The sequence below is a fragment of the Myotis lucifugus genome, unplaced genomic scaffold (genome assembly GCF_000147115.1).
Source record: "Myotis lucifugus unplaced genomic scaffold, Myoluc2.0 scaffold_163, whole genome shotgun sequence".
NCBI classification, from domain to species: Eukaryota; Metazoa; Chordata; class Mammalia; order Chiroptera; family Vespertilionidae; genus Myotis; species Myotis lucifugus.
In genome coordinates this window covers 1,418,156-1,437,888 of record NW_005871211.1, presented here as the reverse complement: position 1 = coordinate 1,437,888, position 19,733 = coordinate 1,418,156, and the positions used below count along the sequence as shown (strand labels likewise).

General features: G+C 39.1%; 1 protein-coding gene across 1 annotated transcript in view; it reads left to right on the top strand.

Annotated features, from left to right (window-relative positions):
- The window catches only part of CYYR1 (cysteine and tyrosine rich 1), a 73,356-nt gene extending 56,808 nt beyond the window's left edge, over window positions 1-16,548 (top strand). Inside the window, 2 exon segments of the mRNA XM_006095956.3 lie at window positions 8,054-8,211; window positions 14,203-16,548. Coding sequence (XP_006096018.2) covers window positions 8,054-8,211; window positions 14,203-14,336 — 292 coding nt within the window. The 3' untranslated portion in view covers window positions 14,337-16,548.
- Window positions 16,549-19,733: the final 3,185 nt, after the last annotated feature.

Sequence of the window (19,733 nt, the reverse complement as noted above, 5' to 3'; positions counted from 1 at the left end):
AAAAAAAACACCTCAGAAACTGTTTGGAGCTATATAGAGGCAGCCACCTACAGGGAGAGAGAATGATAGTGATGCTATGACGAGGAGGTATTGCTTGTAAACAGCTTTAAGAATTACTAATGTGAGCATGAGGCTACATCCTCCAGGGAAACCAAAGTGTGATATTTCTGATCAACCACATCAGGTGGGCACAGGTGAGCCTGTGAATGAGGCCTATGAAGGAGTGTGATCAGCTTTGGGGCTTGGAAGTTGCACGCTCAGGAGAGTTGTGTGCTGCTAATAAATGCCAGAACTGAGCAGGTCACTGGCAGGCCTAGCACAAGGGATCTCCCCCACAGACACTGATCAAGCACAGCCTGGTCCAGCAGAGGGTGAGGCCTTGCTAAGGTCCAGGAAGAGGATCACAGTTGTTGGGTGGGCAGGCCCACTTGTCATGAACGGTCTAGCAGTTGGCAGCGCCCCAGGAGAAAACACTGGGCTGGACAGCCTGTGGGCTCACTGCCAGGGGTCCATAGTGCCATCATGGTCTGTTACGGTTTCAGCAGTGAATTTGGAAAGGTTCACCACTTCCAGCATCCACCCTAGTCCTATAGGAACCTGATTAAATTTTTAAACGTGTAAGCCTGAAAGGAGGCTGCTATTCTGCCAGGTCAATAACTGTGGGAGCCTCCATATTCACTTGAAACTCTCCATGCTGCGGTCGATGGAAAGGAAAGTAGGTTACTCTGAGGGCTCTGTATTTTCATAATCAGATGCCATCTCTCACATCTTAGGACTTAAATCTCAACAAATAGATTTTCAATAGAAATCCTCATAGTCACTGTTGAGAAACTGCTTCGTGATTTTTTCCCACCACTCAAACTATGATAAAAAGGCCCAGAAAGGAAAAGAAGAAAGCCCTGTCTAAAGTAATCATCATACATTAAGGTAATTACCTCAGTGTGAAGTTTCAGCAAAGGTTACTTCAAAAGGGTGAGCTGTGCCAAAGCGTTAGAGAGGGGAGAATCCTATCTAGCAGTAATTGGGGATTTTTCAGTCTGGGAGGCAGAAGGCAGGGAAACCTCCGTGCAGTTTCTGTTTAAATCTAGCTTATGATCGCGTGTCTCATATAATCTCCATTTCAACACAGTTTTATGAACCATATGCAATCACCCACATGGAAGACATGCTACACTCTCTCCTCTCACGTCCTCCCCAATTCAATCTGGCCATCAGGCTTCAGGGCTTCAATTTCCCAACCGTTCCAGGAATCCTCTCTCTCCTCTTCTCTGCTTCCCAATAAAACTTTGTCCATTGGTCTGGCAGAGTGAAGCGACTCCATGACCTTTGCGGAGTAGATGAGAGAATGTGAGCAAGGCAGCCCACTGCAGTATAAACAGCTCTGGGGCTAAAATAAGTGGATTGGATTCTATTTCACAAAAATATCTTCCTGGTCATAAAACTGTATACGCAACCAAGTATTAAGAAATCAGGCTGGCCGGCGTGGCTCAGTGGTTGAATGTCAACTTATGGACCACGAGGTCACAGTTTGATTCCTGTTCAGGGCTCATGCCCGGGTTGTGAGCTCCATCCCCAGTGTGGGGCATGCAGGAGGCAGCCAAACAATGATTCTCTCTCATTATTGATGTTTCTATCTCTCTCTCCCTCTCCCTTCCTCTCCGAAATCAATAAAAATATATTTTTTTAAAAAAAGAAATCATTACTACTCTCTTCATTACAATATTTTAATGCTTTGGCCAAAAGAAAGAACTATTGAGAACATGGAATAATCTGAAGAATTTTGCCAAGTTTTATTTTTCTCATGTGTGCATTTTACTTCCATCCCTACAGTTTGGAATGATATTTTTCATTGCTTTCATTCATCACACATGAATTGTCATAAATAAGTAGAATTGTTTAATATTTCCTTTGATAAAAAAGATTAAAATGCTTTCCTTCAGTTATAATTTACCATAATAGAAAAATTAACTCGTATTACAGTTTTATAAAATGCTTTTGTAAATTGATCATGTCAGAGAAGAAGGGAAATATTACAATTATATTCTTTTCATAACTACTATTTATCTTAAACATTATTTAATAGTAAAACCATGTAAAATATCTATATTAAATTACTATTTGGAGTGCTGAGCCTAAAAGTGTGTTGTGAATATTATTATAACAATTACAACATTTATCAGAATCTTTTTATTTATGAAAATCTATTAATGGAATAAATTATTTTATCTCTGAGCATTGCTATAAACCACAGTTTCATAGTATCACTAGAGCCACTATAAATACATTTAATATCTTAATTATAAAGTATAATATTAGTGAAAGTTTTAAGCTATGATTTTGTTCAAAACTTTTTCATTATCAGCAAGTGGTCAATACCCACCCATAGAGTTTGACAATACACACCGATACTTATATGCATTTATCAAGATTTTTGGCAACCAGAAAAGGACCTCTGACATCAACCAATTCTCATAGCAACTGATGTCCTGCAATTCAATACAATTCTGACGCTAACTATCCGGAGTTAGAGTCAGACTCCACAGACTCAGGGCTCAGTCCCACTAGGTTGCACTAGCTCCAAATATCAGTCACAAGTATCAAGCCGCTAGATACAGCCCTCTGTCTCAGGGATGCCCACAACCCCTTCCTTCAGATTTAACTAAATTCTAGAACATTTCACACGACACGGAAATACGCTGTACTTACCTGATCACCAGTATATTATAACAGCCAAATGGAAAAGATGCATAGAATGAGGTGTGGGCGAAGGGAAGTGGAGGGTCCAGAGCTTCTGTGACTGCTCCCATCACCAACCCAGAAATGCTCTGAACCTCACCATGTAAGGATTTGGATGGAGTGTTCCTTGGGGAGGTGTGATTGATTAAGTCATCGGCCAATGGGGATCAACTCAATCTCCAGCCCCTGCCTCCTTCCCCAGAGGTCAGAAGTGAGGCTGAAAGGTCCAACCCTCTAATCACACTTCGGTCTTTCTGGTAACCAGAAAATGTGCACACCCTGAAATAAATGTATTCTTACAAAAAAAGAATCCCCTACATTTTTTTCAAGGTTTTTGTGATGCCAAATTGCTCAAATTGATAGCTGTCTCTTTCCAACAGCTGAGCAAACCAAATTATTTATATGCAGAAAGATTAGTTTGTTACTGCATTTTTTTTGGATAATGTAAATTATGCTATACATTTATACTTGCCACGTCTTAAATAACTAATTTTCAATTGTTAATGGGTATCAGAGGATCAAGGGCACCAAAATTATGATTTAATAAGAAACCTAACCTAACACAGTAGTTGCAACCTCATTGTTAACCTCCAGAGCAGGCACTTTGGCTGGAGCTGCCAAGGAAACAAAATGAAGCTACTTTTCTGTGTTTTAAAAGGGATTAATGAATATAAATATATACCAATTCAATATTAATAGCTTGTTTTTTTAAAATATATTTTTATTGATTTCAGAGAGGAAAGGAGAGGGAGAGAGAGATAGAAACATCAATGACAAGAGAACCATTGATTGGTTGCCTCCTACATGCCACCTACTGGGGATCGAGCTGGCAATTCGGGCATGTGCCCTGGCCAGGAATCAAACTGTGATCTCCTGGTTCATAGGTCGATGATCAACCACTGAGCCAAGCTGGCCAGGCTGATATTAACAGTTTCTATAACACATTCTTTGGGAACTCTGTGCCTGAATAATTGAGCTATTGATTACTAGTATTTCTAGAACATAAATTAAGCCCTCCAATTTAATCTTATTTAGACATACAATTACAATAAAAAGGTTTCCGGATCCTTTTTTGTTTTCCTGTTTCAAATGATCTCCCTTGATAAATCTTTTTTCTTGAAAAAACTTATGTACTAAACTGCTAGAATCTGCCATTCTTAATTACTAATAATAGGACATCCAAAAATCTCACATTCTGCTTCATAATTTACTAACAAAGTTAATATGCAGGAAGGAATCTTTTTAAAGAGTTATTGGAATTCTTAATTGTATTCTGTTATTTTGATTTTATTTTTCAGTGAGTGGGAAAGGTCATGAGAGAAAAATCTCTTCTGAAAAATACAATGCGGGTTTAAAATCCCTTGTCTGAAATTCTGAAATCCTCAGAAAACTCTGGAAAGCAAAAGGTTGTGTGTAACTCAATTGGTGGCAACCTGGGGCTTTTTTTTTAGTCTCTGTTTAATTGATAAGCATTAATATTCCCACCTTTACTGCAAAAATGTAAATGTGTTGTGCTTGGGATGCTAGCTCTGCGAGTATCATACAATGTAGGGTGGATGAACTGTATTTCCTTTTCAAAACCTGAAATTTCCTGACTTATGAGACATGCCTGGCCACAGAGGTTGGGATGAGAGATAATGAACCCGTCCTAGATAAGTATTAGGTGGGTGTTCATATAGCACCAACAATAATAACTTATGACATGAAATTTGGGAGGAGAGTCACAAGCACCAAACTGACCTTCATTTCATTAAGAAAATCGGGGGACTTAGCAACTTGGCCAAGGTTACTCAGCTAACAGTTGGAACCCAGGAAATCTGGCTTCAGAAGTCATGGGTTGTTGTTTTGTTTTTGTTTTTAAATGTTTTTATTGAGTTCAGAGAGGAAGGGAGAGGGAGAAGAGATAGAAACATCAATGATGAGAGAGAACCATTGATTATCTGCTTCCTGCATGCCCCACACTGGGATCGAGCCACAACCCAGGCATATGCCCCAACCTGGAATCGAACCATGACCTTCTGGTTCTTAGATTGATGCTCATCAACCACTGAGCCACACTGGCCAGGCCAGAAGTCATGTTTTTAAACCACAAGGACTTTTCTTACTGAAGCTTATCCTGAAAGCCTCCACTGTCACAGCAGAGAGAGACTGTGTCTCTGAGCTGAAAGTATAAGGATTTTGTGAAAGCTCATACTCTTCTGGGTAAAACCCCAGACTCCAGGAAACTGGCAGCCTCTCATACTCCCAAAGTGTGAAATTGGAGGATCCTTTTAAAGAGAAACGTGAAGAGCCTCAAAGGACAAAAGTATGGGAAGTGACCCCAGGTAATCCTTTAAAATTCACCTGCCCGGTGCTGGCCTTGCACACTGAACTTCCAAGCAGATAGTTAGTGCCTCTTGTATAAATAGGAGGAGATTAGGGATAAACAGACATTTAAGGAAAATATCAAACATGAACCAAATCAAAATAATCAACCAGTAAAAAGCAATCTAGACAAGGTGGAGGAAATACAAAGAGTAGAGAAAATTTCAAATAATATATTAATACCTTCAGAAATTAAGAGAAAGAATTACATCCATGAAAATAAAACAGGACCCTATAAAAAAGGGGGGGGGGATTGCAATAGAGGATAAGATAGAACACCTGGAAATTTAAAATGTGATAGCTGAAATTTAAAAGTTCAATAAGACATTGGAAGATAAAGTTAGTGAAATTCCCCAGAAAGTAGTTCAAGAAAACAAATAGGGATAATAAACATTAAAGAATTTATCCAGGAGATTCAGAAACTTATTTCAGAACTAGAGGCCCGGTGCACGAATTCGTGCACCAGTGGGGTCTCTCGGCCTGGCCTGTGCTCTCTCACAGTCCAGGAACCCTCAGGGGATGTAGGAGAGCTGATTTAGGCCTGATCCCTGCAGGCCAGGATGAGGGACCCCACCGGTGCACAAATCTGTGCACTGAGCCTCTAATATGCATGTAAGATCTTTGGTTGATCTCTCCCCACCCTTCCCCCAGCAGCAACCTGACCCATGGCCAATTCCAAGAGGAATTGGGCTCCCTCCTCTACTGGTCAGAGCATCTGCCCCCTGGTGGTCATTGCACATCATAGCTACTTGGTGAACAGGCGATCAGACGGTCGCTTAGGCTTTTATATATATAGATAGGCTTCCAGAAAGAGAAACAGAGGAAATGGTGATAAAGAAATTGGCAATTTATGAAATGGTCTGAAAGCTGAAGAAGGTGAGTCTCAGACATGAAACATCTTCAGTGTCTGGCCTTTTTTTTTTAATCCAAGCATTTTATTGAATTTCAGAATACTAGGAGTAAAAAGAAAATATAAGAACTTCAGAAAGGGAAAGAAAAAACAGTATCACACAAAGAAAAGTAAATACTATGCTATGGGATTTCTCTATAGCAATCCCAAATTCTAGAAGACAATGAACAATGCCTTCATATTTGTGAGAAATAATGTATTTCAGCTTAGCATTCCATACTCAGTCAAACTCTCAAGTAAGTGTAGCATTAGTCACTTCCAGGCATGCAAGGACCCTGAAACATTTATTTCCCTTAAACCTTTCTTTAAGAAGCCACTCAGGAATGTGCTTCAGTTAACAGGGCAGTTCACCAAGAAAGAGAAAGAATGTGGTCCAGACACTTGACATCCATGGACCATAAGCAGGTCTAGAAACAGTTCCAGGTTCAAAAAGCACCACTGGAGATGGCAGACTATGAAGGAAATCACCATGGGGATAAAACAGAACTGATAAAGTGATTGTCACTGTGTTTGAGAGTTTGAAAATAGATGATAATTGAAAGATTTCTAAGTATTTGGGGACAGAGAAGGGGAGTAATAATAGGTATATGGAAAAAATGGGATCTCATGGATATACCTTAAAAATAAGTGTAAGTGTAAGAGAAATTAAAGGTAACAATGACTCAGCAGTAAGTAATACCAAGGTAATATATATACTAATGACTGACTTAATGAAGGATTAGTTTTGTCTGAAGAATCTACAATCCCAAAAACTGTAAGAAAAGCCAATAGCTAATACGTGGAAATAAAATTTTTTAAAGGAATATAATAATATTTTTGAGAAATAGGAAGAAAATACTAAAAAATCCCAATAGAGTTGAAAATGGTTGCTACAGGAGAGTACACAAATTAAAATTTGCTTTATTTTCCTATTCTACAAGATAATCACTATCTATACATTCAAAAATTTGATAGATCCAAATATATCCTCTTGCAATCATTCAGTTGACACTGGTCTTATTCTGTTGACATTTGACTTTTCATTTGTTGTATTATTATTCAATTAACCTTGTATCCTGAACATCTCAATTTATAGACGTCTTCACCTTTTTAAATCATTGTATAGGATTCATTCTCTGATGTAGTATATTGTTGTCATTTTTTGTCAATTCCCTTTTTAGGAACATTAGGGTGTTTCTGATATTTTGCTCTTAGCAACAACACTTGGATAAATATCCTTAGTACATTATTTGTACCTATATGTGTTGTATTTCTTTAGGATGCATTGCTACAAATGATACTGCCTGATGAAAATTTACATATTGATAAAGATTTCCCCCATTACTTTCCAAAATGGTGGACAAATAGATTCATCCAAATCATATTCTCTACACAGAATGATAATATTGACTCTTTCATGCAGTATTTTTTTTTCTGTGATGTTGCATAAGAAAAAACTTTCTGGAGAAAAATATGAACATTGATAAAATAAAGGTTTTGTTTACATTGCTCCTGAATCTAATGGGAATCTGTCATAACTATTCTCTGTATAAATTTTTTTAAATGTTTGCTTTTCTCTTTCTGTTTTATTAAGAAAAATAATTCTAGTTCTATATGAAGAGTTTTAATGAGGATAAATGTTAAATTGTATTTAATATTTTGACATGTATCAAGTTGTCTTCATTAAACACATATACTCTACAGAAAATAGATAAATTATTTGATGTTGAAGTACATGGCAGAATGTGTGTGTTTTTTAATTATTATTTTAGAGAACATATCTGAAGAATTGTGTTTTTTATAAATACCTGAATTTTTAAAACCAGAATCTGAATGATGAGTTTACTGTTCTGGAAGAGAATTCCCTGAAGATTTATAACTTTCATTTATTCATTGGAATGCACAAGACTATTTAACTGAACCAGGGAATTTTTTTTTAACATTCTCCTTAAGAACATTCATTTAAAAAAAACACTTGTCATATAGTCATTGAGCTGTATTTGAAAGTCTGAAGAATCCTTATGAGACTTTTTAATAAATGTACTTTTGTTTCTCCTTCTTTAGGGGCACGGCGATTGCCGGTATTGTGTTTGGAATCGTATTTATCATGGGGGTCATTGCTGGAATCGCCATATGTATCTGCATGTGCATGAAAAACAACCGCGGGACCCGGGTGGGCGTCCTCGGCACCGCCCGCATCAATGCCATCACCTCCTATCCTGGTAAGCAAAACACCTCACTTCTCAGGAAAGAGTCATGCTCTGCTCCTTGGAGAGAGGAAACATTAAAGAAACTCACCAAGCCCTAACCAGTTTGGCTCAGTGGATAGAACGTCGGCCTGCGGACTGAAGGGTCCCAGGTTCGGTTCCAGTCAGGGGCATGTGCCTTGGTTGCGGGCACATCCCCAGAGGGGGGTGTGCAGGAGGTAGCTGATCAATGTTTCTCTCTCATCGATGTTTCTGTCTATCCCTCTCCCTTCTGTTAAAAACCAATAACATATTAAAAAAAATTAAAGAAACTCACTGGAATAATCTCCAAGTATGTAGTGTATTTCTAAATTAATGTAGATGGAAATATAGCTTTCATTGGTGATTACTTAGATCCAAATAATAAAATCCACCTGATATTGGAAGATATTCATATTTTCCATGGCTGTCTCATTGACTACAGTGAGCAATCTTCCAGTGTATCTATCTGTCACTGGGGATCGAGCCTGTATGTGCCCTGATCAGGAATTGAACCTTGACCTCCTGGTTCATAGCTTGATGCTCAACCATTGAGACACACCGGCTGGGCTAAAATTAATTTTTAAAACATTTAAAAATAGTATTTATAAAATTAGAATAGAAGACACAAAATATTTTCATGTGAAGTCTTGTGTTTCTTCAGGTTTGCACTTTCTATTTCATACATGGAAACATGTTTTCTACATGTTATAGTGGCATCATTAATACTGGCAGATCACAGAGGTGTGTTGCATTTTTAGTAAATGTATGGTTCTGAGAACCGATTAATGCAAGAAACATAATAAACCTTATGGTAGAAGCATTTTTACTGCAAAAAGACAAGGTCTTCGAGACATAATGTCCTTGATTACTTCTCGTTTCCTTCTCAAAGACACTAATTAAGCTTTTACTTAAAGGATCGGGAAGCAACTCAGAGTAGAATTGAAGGCTTTTCAAAATTTTCCATGTGTGGAAATATAAAATGTTTTTACCCACAGTAATTAATTAACCCTGCGATAATAGAGATAGTCTGGAGGCCACATAAGTGAGTAGAAAATAATTTAGCCAAGGTTACATTACCCCTTGAAAGTGCTCAGTGGGGAACCCGACAGTGAACATAATTACTCTGCACTGGGAAGGAGATTAACAAGAAAAGGTAATCTACCATCCCTGACCCTCTGGACAGTGACCTTCTGAAACAGTTTTTTTTCATTCCTGTCATGTTGGGTAGAATGAATAATATCTGTTTAATTACAATTGTTTTTAAAACCATCTGTGTGAAAATAAGAATTATTAGTCCAGTCTTACACTTCCACTACTTGCCAGAAATTTAATGTAAACAAAGAAAAGTGGTCATATTAACCCCTTTTTAAGAAGTTGGCTTGAATTACACACAACTAAAAGAAAATAATACAGAACGACCCTAACGAGATAAAAATCAAATGCCAATGACAGGAAAACAAGGCATTTTAACGCTATCAAGAGAGTTGAGATTTGAAGTGCATTACTGAGTCCCTGATGATTGATTGATAACAGATAAATATTTAGATGATAGATAGATGATAGATAGATAGATAGATAGATAGATAGATAGATAGATAGATAGTAGATACATAGATACATAGATACATCGATAGATACATAGTTAGATACATAGATATAAACAATGAAGAAGGAGGGGAAGGCTCTTGCTAACAGAAAAATGCCAAAGGATACATGTAGAAAGGATTCGTGGAGTTGGAAAATTCATCACTTTAAAATCATCATAAGAAAGGTTTAGGATAAGAATCATCAATTTATGATAAATCTGGGGGGAAAAGATTGCTGAGGATCAGGATACGTGCATGTTCTTCAAGTATCTATTTCCAGATTCTTGTTAATTATAAAAGTGAAGAAACCCAACAACATCTTGACTGGGAAATAAAAACTAATATCACCAAAGAAAGACAAGTGGACATCTTATATCTTTGGGTGCTGCCCTGAGGGGGACACGGCTTCATCTGTGTAGTATTCTGGCTGGAAGTTCACAGCCTGAATCCTAGCATGAAAACTTATCTGACAAACCCAAGTGGAGGAACATTCTATAAAATAACTAGCTTGCAGTATTTAAAATCTCTTGGAAATATTTCATTAAGAAATTAACACTCCATTTGTATCATTGAATTAATATTTGAGGGCAACCTTATAGGGATATGTACAGGACATGGAAGACTTCCAACTAATCATCTGAGGAGGAGTTGATGATAAGGTGTCTTCTAGTTGCGCCTATTTTTTAATGAAATAAGCAATCTTACACTAAAATTAGGTTAAGGAAGTGTTTGTAGTTAAGGAGAAAGAAAAATGCATGAAATGGTAATCTTGGAGAATGAAGGGGTGCTGAAATACTTAATTTTCAGGCACTACCAACATCCTGCACACTTAAGAATCAATCAGCACAATTGTGCATTTTTATCCTCCTAAGCTCCTAGATACAGAGCTGGGTAGCCAAAATGTTGGATTTAATTAGGGTTGGAGTTTCCTCAGGCAATGGAGAAAGAAAGAGAAAAGAAAGTTGATGATGGATGCACAGAAATGATTTCTGTGATGGACCATAAATCTAAGCTGCATAAAGATATGAAAACAGAAAAGAGGTGACATCAGTTTAAATTATCAATTTTTAAATGTTGTCAGTAAGTTGAAAATTCAGGTGAGGTTCAAGTTGTTTTGGAATGTGTCTTCTAGAAAGATAAGTAGTTGTGTTCAGATTTGCAAAACGGTAGTATTATTGGTTACAAAGTGAAAAATGATTTTTGAAGGCAAAGATGTCCAAGGGACTGAGAAGCAGGGTCACTTGTGTTAAAGAATGACTAAAGCAGATAATTTAGCTGATAACAAACCAACACCATGACATAAGCAGTTTTCAAAATGAGGACTGCAAAATAAGCAAAAGGGAGGAAGCTTTTACAAGGTAAAAATTAAAACAAGGGCCCTGACTGGTTTGGCTCAGTGGATAGAGCATCAGCCTGCAGACTGAATGGTCCCAGGTTCGATTCTGATCAAGGGCACCAAAAAAAAACACAAGGAAGACAAAAATAGTAAGCGGCAGCCAATTAGGTGATTCCTAGAATTTTATTCTAAATAACCAATTCAAAATAATAAGTCTATGTATAGAAAGACATTTAGCACTCCATTATTTATAATAATAATAAATTGTTGATCTCAAAACAAGAGAATGATCAGTTGAATAATATACAGCTATTAACGATAATGTTTATGAAGAATATATAGCACAATGAAAAGCACTATGTTCTAACACAAAGTATAAAAAAGCACATAACATTTTATATGACCACAAGGATATTAAAAAACACAAATGACTAGAAGAGAATATATAAAGGTAATCTTTGTTAAATTGTGGTGACAAAATTATAGATGATTTTTCTGTTTGCAATTTTTCTAAAATAATGTTGCATAGTTTTTATAACACTATGCATCTTCCTTTTACATTTGCTTTAGGAATGTTGGCCTGAGTGGGTGAAAAACATTAAATTTCCTCTACGAATTCATAGCATCCTTACATTTTCTAATATTGTAGACAACTATAATGACATTAAGGATAAATGGCACGCTTGCTCTACTTAAGTCAGAAAATTGGAATATTGGTTATAAAAGAATTTCTAAGGCACCATATCTCCATCTGCATCCATATATCTTTTAGAGACGACTTAACCTTTAAAGAAGAACAAATCCTTTTAGAGTTAATCCGGAATTCTAAAAATTGATACCGTGCAAAGTTGCTTCCTAGTGAAACCTTATTATCTGCAAGAAAGAAAGATAGCACAGCCCACAGATATACAAGTATTATTTCAAAAATGTCTCCCAGTAGCTGGTACCATAAACGATGTGCCATGTCTGTTTCATGATGGATAGTCCCAATATCGCTCTTCAGCATATTATCCCTTCATCGAAATTCAAAGGCTAGATGAATGCAAGAACACTATTTCATATGTTAGATTTTCTTGTTCAACATGCAGCTGTGGAAGCCATGGGGAATCTCCCTGAAATGTCCTCCGGCAGTTTTTATGCAGATGGCAAAACGTAAACGCTTTGTTACCGAGGCATAGCCGCATGCTGCGGCTTCCTGACAGAGAGTGATGCAGTCAATCTGTAGACTCATCCGGTGCGCGCTCCTCACGTGGGCGGGCGGCAGGGAAAAGCCTCGATATTAAAACAACTTCAAACCACATGCTGGAAAGAAGCAGCGCAGTGGGTATCCAGCTGCAGCTTCCTGTTTTACATGGAGGCTGCATTTCTTGGCTTGGAGGAAGTTCATTACAAATCTCTCCGTCTCAGTCCTCCTGGACAGAATGAAGCAAAGGAGTGGGCGTAATGCAGAGGGAATGTGTGATTAGACTCCACGGGACTTATTCCATTTGATTGTAGAAAACAAGGCTTGAAATCGCCCGGCCTCCACAGGTCTAAAGCAGCCACGGGGAAGCTGTAGATAGCATCGCTGCTTTCTCTACTGAGCACTGTCCTTGTCGGAAGCCCTCAACCTGCTCAGACCACTAGAGACTCGCAGAGCCTTTGCTGACCAGAGAAATCCTTAGAGGACATCCCAGCCAGTACTGTGTCTCTATCTCCCTCTTTTCTTAAGTGACTCAATCCCACTCCCTCATATCCCTGAGGATGGGCAGATCTGTAAATGGTTCAAGTCACCCAACTCCTGGTGAAGTCAGCCAACTAAAAGGGATCGAAAGAAACAGTTTGTGTTTACCAATAGGGTGAAGCCCGGTGTGTGCCCTTGCATAGCTGTCAGAACACTGTCACAATCGTATTGGTACAAGCACATTTTAGAAGACACTTTAGAAATAAGGTGGTTGAAATGGTGCTTGTTCTCTCCTCCCATTCTAATGTTAAGAACCTGGCCTTTGGTTTTGTTTTTGCATTTTTAGACACTAAGCTACATTCACGGTAAGCAATTCGACATGTCAATTCCAAGTAGAATCATGATCTGAATGATGATTCAAGTACTGGCAAGTCATCAGAGGGCCTGGTGAGGGTTTACTCAGTTGTTGAAGAATGGCTGGGTTCTTAAAGATATGATGTACTCAAGGGGTACCTCTCTTCCAACCCTAGAGATAGGGTTGAGATCACTACAAAACAGACACCCATACATAGCCATAATAAAGTGTATTAAATGTGATTTAAAAACACACTGACATATATTTCAATAAAAAATTAAGAAAAAATTTCAAATAAAATTTAGAAAACTAAATTCTTCATCCTTATTTGCAAACCTGCTTATCCTCTTTTTTTTTTTTCTTTTCTTGTTCTTGTAATGGCTCCATGACCTTCCAAGTATGGGAGCCCAGTACTGGGTGTCCAATACTTCAACACCTTCTTTTACTCTCCACATCGTTCTCCACCTACCCAGTCATCACCTCAGTACTCAGAGCTGCCTAAGGGCTCTTATGATTCCCCCCGCCCCGCCCCTGCCACATACACCGCCATGAGTCCCTTATAATCCCTCACATAGCTCTTACATCATCTCACTTTTTCTTTGATCCACCTCAATTCATACTGCAAAGACACATTCACTAGAATATTCAAAACAAATCTCTTGATAATTGTACATTGTTCACTCTTTATGTGATTTTCAAAGTCCACCATGATGATAATACTATCCGATTCCTCAACATCTTTCCCAATTCTCCCCTCCATGTACTTTATGCTTTGTACAAAAATGTTCCCCTGTTTCTGTGCTTTTGCTCAAACTTGAATTATCTTCTAGCCTCTTCTCTATCTCTCCTTTCACATCATATTTCCAAGAAACTTAGCCTAAGTCACCAACCCTAAATACTTTGACAAATGGCCCCCCGGCCCTCAGCCTGATAAAACTCAGATTTTTGCAGGCAATAATTATGTCCCCTCTCAAAGCACCTAGCCCAGTGGTGGATTCTCAAATATTTGCTACCTGCCTGATGCACTTTTCCTTTTCTTTTTCAGTGGCACCACCTCCCTATAGTTACAATCATGAGATGGAATACTGTGCAGAACTGCCTCCTCCCTACTCCCCAACCCCACCGTCTTCAGCACAGCGTTCTCCACCCCCTCCTTATCCTGGACACTCAAGGAAATAATCTTTCTCCCGGAAGAGGATATGTGCCAGCCACACATCTTGCCCTGAATAAAATGCCTACACTCAGAAACAGGCAGGAGAGGACTGCTGTGAGGAATAGTCCTTTGGGTCAAACAATGTGTCAAGTGCAATGCCCAGGCTAAGAGCTACAGGGTTTTTAACCCTTCTCAGAGCTGACCCCATCTGGAGTATTATGTTTGGTTTGATGGAACCACATTTGAAGAGATCTACTGATCAACGTAAGCACATTTGGAGGAGAGTAATGAGATACACAAAATACCTGAAGATCATGTTGCTTATGGAAATTGCAACACTGATCCAAAGAGAAGATTTATGTAAGACAGGACTACATAAAGAAACCACTGGATTCTGTATTCCACGTAGCTTTAAGAGTCAGAACTAGAGTTATTCATTCTTCCGTTCATCAGCAAATGCTGATCAAGTGCCTGAGAACCTACTCTGTGCCTTATTCTGTTGGAAGCACTGGATGGAAGTTATAGGAACTTTGGTTTCAGGGCTTTTGTGAAGTGCCTTGTTGCCAAGGCTTCAAACAGAACCTGGCTGACGATCTGTGAGAGACTTGCTCTAGAAGGGTTAGCTCAATCAAATGGTCGAAGGTGCACCTCAAAGTTCTGCTCATGTTATATGCAGGTGTGGGGTAGATTTGTATGCCTCCAAAACCAAAAACTACTGGAATAGTTGGATCTTACCTATTTGATTTGAGAGTTAAAACAGGATCAAAGGGATTCAAAGTTGCTTGAAGCCAAGAACTCTTCAATGCTAATTACTGCCACCTAAAAATCATCTGGCTTTACTTAGTGTATTATGACAAAGGTTATGTCAATGGTGGGAAAAAATGTTCCATAAGCAACAAATTCTTCAGTTCAGATTAAAAGATCACAAGCCAAATATTTTCTTTTTGTGTCAGGAATAAAAGTCTCAGAACTTGACCATGAAGATATACAGGTTTGAAAAAAAAGAAGAGGAAGAAATGAAGTTTGGGTTCTGTTCTGTGGATTTCCATTCATCCATAGCTTAGACAAATTTCTATTTCTCTTTTGTGATATTTTGATAATCTATTCCCTTGAAAAGTTACATAGTTAATGGAACAGGTAGGATATTAATATCAACTTGTTGCCTTTTGCTAAAATCCAAATGTTATCAAGTGCCTATCTTTAGGTGTAAACATTGTTAATAAATAACTCTAATGTGCCATATTTTTCTGCAAGTGGCCTTAACATTTATGTTTTTATGTTGGACTTTTCATGTATTTAATATTTACACTGAGAAAATATTGGGACTAGATTATTAAATTTTTGTATCACTTTGCAATTAAATCTGAAATGTTTAATCCAACATCATTGTCATGTTTCAATGAAACCCCAAAACAGTGCTAAAAATTTGCTGAATAAGACAAACAAAATGCCTTAAGGTATAAATTATAATTCCCATTCTTGTAGTTAGGAAATTTAGAAGCTAATATACATAGCATATTTTACTTACAAATACATCTATCTGACTGAAATACGGTTTACTGCCAGTGAGATTTAAAAACTAGTGAGTTTTCAATGACTTGCTTGGTTTTAGGCACTGACAATTGTCCTACTCATGAAGACACAGTGCGTTCAAGAGTTCCAGCCTATTCTAGTGACTGAGATTTAGCACAATTTTCACAGAACATCCGCTTTCATTCATCTCTCTTCTTTGCAAGTGTGAGCAGACCCAATCCAACTGAAGCTGTGCAGCTCAAAGTGCCAGGGTCTCTGTGACTGAATTGCAGAATGTTGGTTGCAAATGCACCATATATTTCTTAAGAAAAACGGAGAGGAAAAGACCAGTGGAAATTGAATTCTCATCATCTTCACCATCAATAAACATTTATTACGCGCCTCCTATAGTCTGCGATCATTACCCACATAGGAGCCATTTCCGTCCCCACCATCTCTCTTCTTTGAGTCGTTTTATGGCCTCCTGTAAAATATATCACAAACCCATAGACCTACCAGAGATGACTATTTTTATTATTTGTATTTAGTGTCACAATAGCATAAATGTGCACATTATCAGGATAGACTTTTGGAGTTCACTGATTATTTTCATAGATGAAACATCTTGGGGGAAAATAGTATTTGTTGTGAAAGCTTTGAATGATGATTATTTAAAAACTACTGTATTTGCTGAGGCCAAAATGTTTACAATAAGCAATAAAATGAAACAACCCATTATAACAAGGGTTATATTTTAATTGTGTCTATTTTGTTTCACCCTCCCTTCCTGCTGATCTAGCCTTGTTCTTCTGTACAGAAAACACAAGACTGGAGCCAGATAGACTTTATTTTCAATCCTGTCCCCTGCCTGTATGATCTAACACAGGCCACTTCATCTCTTGTAAAATGCAACTTTCTGCTCTGGAAAATATAAATCACACAAAGGGCTTCATCCGGTTTTGTGCAAATTGGATGGATACATACAACATTCTGGCACATAGAAAATGTTCTATTAATATTTGCCAAAAATACACTAACAAAAGAATGACAGCCTCTCGGACTGTGCTATCCAACACATTAGCCACCATCTACATATGGTTATTTAAATGTAAATGAATTCAAATTAAACTAAATGGCAAATTCATTTCCTCCATCTCACTGGCCACATTTCAAATGCTATACAGCCTCACATGGCTAGTAGAGACCTTATTGGGCAGTACTGCTCTGGAAAAATCCTTTATGTGAAACACAATGAGGTAGCAGGAAGGAGATGAAGAAGAGACCTCGACAGTCATCTATTCCAGGAGTTGGCTTTGTCAGCTAATGGCGATGTCCGTCACCAGTATGTGTGAGGAGGCCATTGCTCTGGAAGTAAGGCTGTGACCTGCAGGAGAGCTCATGAGCAATGAGAAGCCCACTCGGGTCCAGGGCTGAGGAAGCTATTATGAGAGTTGATGGGCTGAATCTAGATGAGAGACCCTGGACCCGGCCCAGGAGCCGGTGAGGCAGAACCACAGCCTATTTTCAGAGTCTAATCAATTCTGCAGCTGCCCTGCTCAGCCCTAGAAGCCCTGAGAGGAGAATTGAGGGCCACCTACATCTTCCTCAGGTGTGGCACTACGGTGTACTCTTCTTTTAATTCATAGCCTTGTTGCCACCACCAGATGAAAGCTGCACTCTCCACTCACCCACTCTCTTCCCAACTTCTCCTTGTAGCCAAACCCATTGCCAATGTGGGGCTGTTGCCAGGGTAGGATCTGGCACACATCACACTGTGACGAGGCCAGCAACCAGTGGGGCTCTGGGTGCTATTGCTTTATTTTTAACTTAATTAAAACAACACCAGAATGCCAGTCACATGATCATCTTATTAATCACCAGAGAGGCTGCTAAGGGCTACCAGATCCTCAATCAGAACCTGGTGGAAATGTGCAATTTTAATTTTCAAACTATAGGCCCACGCTGCAAGGAGTAGAGCCGAACTCGTGTACGTTCAATGCTCTTCTGGTCCAACGGCACTTTGCGGCACGGTTCAGTGCAAACTGTGTTGGGACCTGCAGAAGGAAAAAGTGACATAACCAGCTTTAAAAAGCTCTTACGGGTGAACCCAGCCCTTACCTCTTATGAATCATTAATGCAGAGGAAAGAACAAAGGTTTCCAGATAAGAGAGACTTGGGTTTCTCTCTCATCTCTGTCACCCTCTGGCTAAGTGTTTTGAGCCAAATAAGTGAGTTTTCATCATCTCAGTCTATCCAGAAGATGTGAACAACACCACCCTTGCCAGGTTGTTGCAATGATTGTAAACAGTATATGCAGAACATCTGTCATAAAGATTCTGTCTGGTTGGTGGCTCAGACAGACACAAATATACATGCCATTCTCTGTCCAAACCCTGTGCCCCCACTGCCGAACCTCACCACTTCTATAAGCAAGGGTGATAGTGATCCATTGCTGTGTAACAAATCACCTGAAAACTTTGCGGCTACAGACAATGACATTTATTATCTTAGTTTCAATAGAAAATGAAATGTAGCCCTAACCGGTTTGGCTCAGTGGATAGAGCGTCGGCCTGCGGACTCAAGGGTCCCAGGTTCGATTCCGGTCAAGGGCATGTACCTTGGTTGCAGGCACATCCCCAGTGGGGAGTGTGCAGGAGGCGGCTGATCGATGTTTCTCTCACATCGATGTTTCTAACTCTCTATCCTTCTTCCTTCCTCTCTGTAAAAAATCAATAAAATATATTTTAAAAATAAGAAAAGAAAATTAAACGTAGATGTGACTCAGCTGGGACCCTGACTCAGGGAGTCTCACAGGCTGCAGTCATCTTAATGTGCAACGGAGGAAGGCTCTGCCTCCAAGCTCAATTCCTTGCCAGATAGGCCTCTCCACAGGGCAACTCCAGATATGTCAGCTTGCTTCCCCCAGAGCAAGCAAGCAAACAGAGCATAGCACGAGGGAGCTTGTCCGCAAAACATAGTGTTGGCAAGAGGGGAAGCACAGACTTGTAAAACCTAATCTTGAAAGTGACATCCGTCACTTTTGCTCTGTGCTAGTCCTTAGAATTGGGTCACTAGGTCCAGTTTGCACAAAAGAGGAGGGGCGACACCAGCGCACGAACAGCAGGGGTGAGAGCATTTGGAGCCATCTTAGTGGTCAGCCTATCATCGCAGGGATATTTCATCTCATTCCTGAACTCCATTATTTGGACTTTAGGCAATCTTTCCTCTAACACAGCGGTTCTCAACCTGTGGGTCGCGACCCCTTTGGTGGTCGAACGACCCTTTCACAGGGGTCACCTAAGACTATCCTGCATATCAGATATTTACATTACGATTCATAACAGTAGCAACATTACAGTTATGAAGTAGCAACGAAAATAATTTTATGGTTGGGTCACAACATGAGGAACTGTATTTAAAGGGCCAGAAGGTTGAGAACCACTGCTCTAACAGGTTGGACCAACTCAACAGCTGAAAGAATCCGAGGGCTGTGCTTGACTGGGATCAGATTGCTTTTAGAGAGCTGATGGGTAGAATGGAGCCAGAAGCCTTCACAGGCCATTTCAATTGGGTAAGTGCTACATTCCTAAGGAATATATAGAAGATGACACAGAACATTTGTGTTTCTCGTGAACTTCATTAATGAGCCACACTAAAGCACATCGTGTTTCGGCAAGGAGCGAAGCGTACCACATACCTTATAAACAAGCCTTAACGTGATCTCAGCTCCTTCTAAGATAAGTCATCTTCCAGAAAAGCATTCCTCAACAAACTTCTGGATGAGTGTTCCGTGGATCACGTTGCTACCAAACCTAACCCTGAATACCTTTGCTGAAAATGGAAAACACACCCAAGGCAATGTTTGGGACTGCAGAAACGTGCCGGGAATGTTTGCCTTCTCTGGGCACATT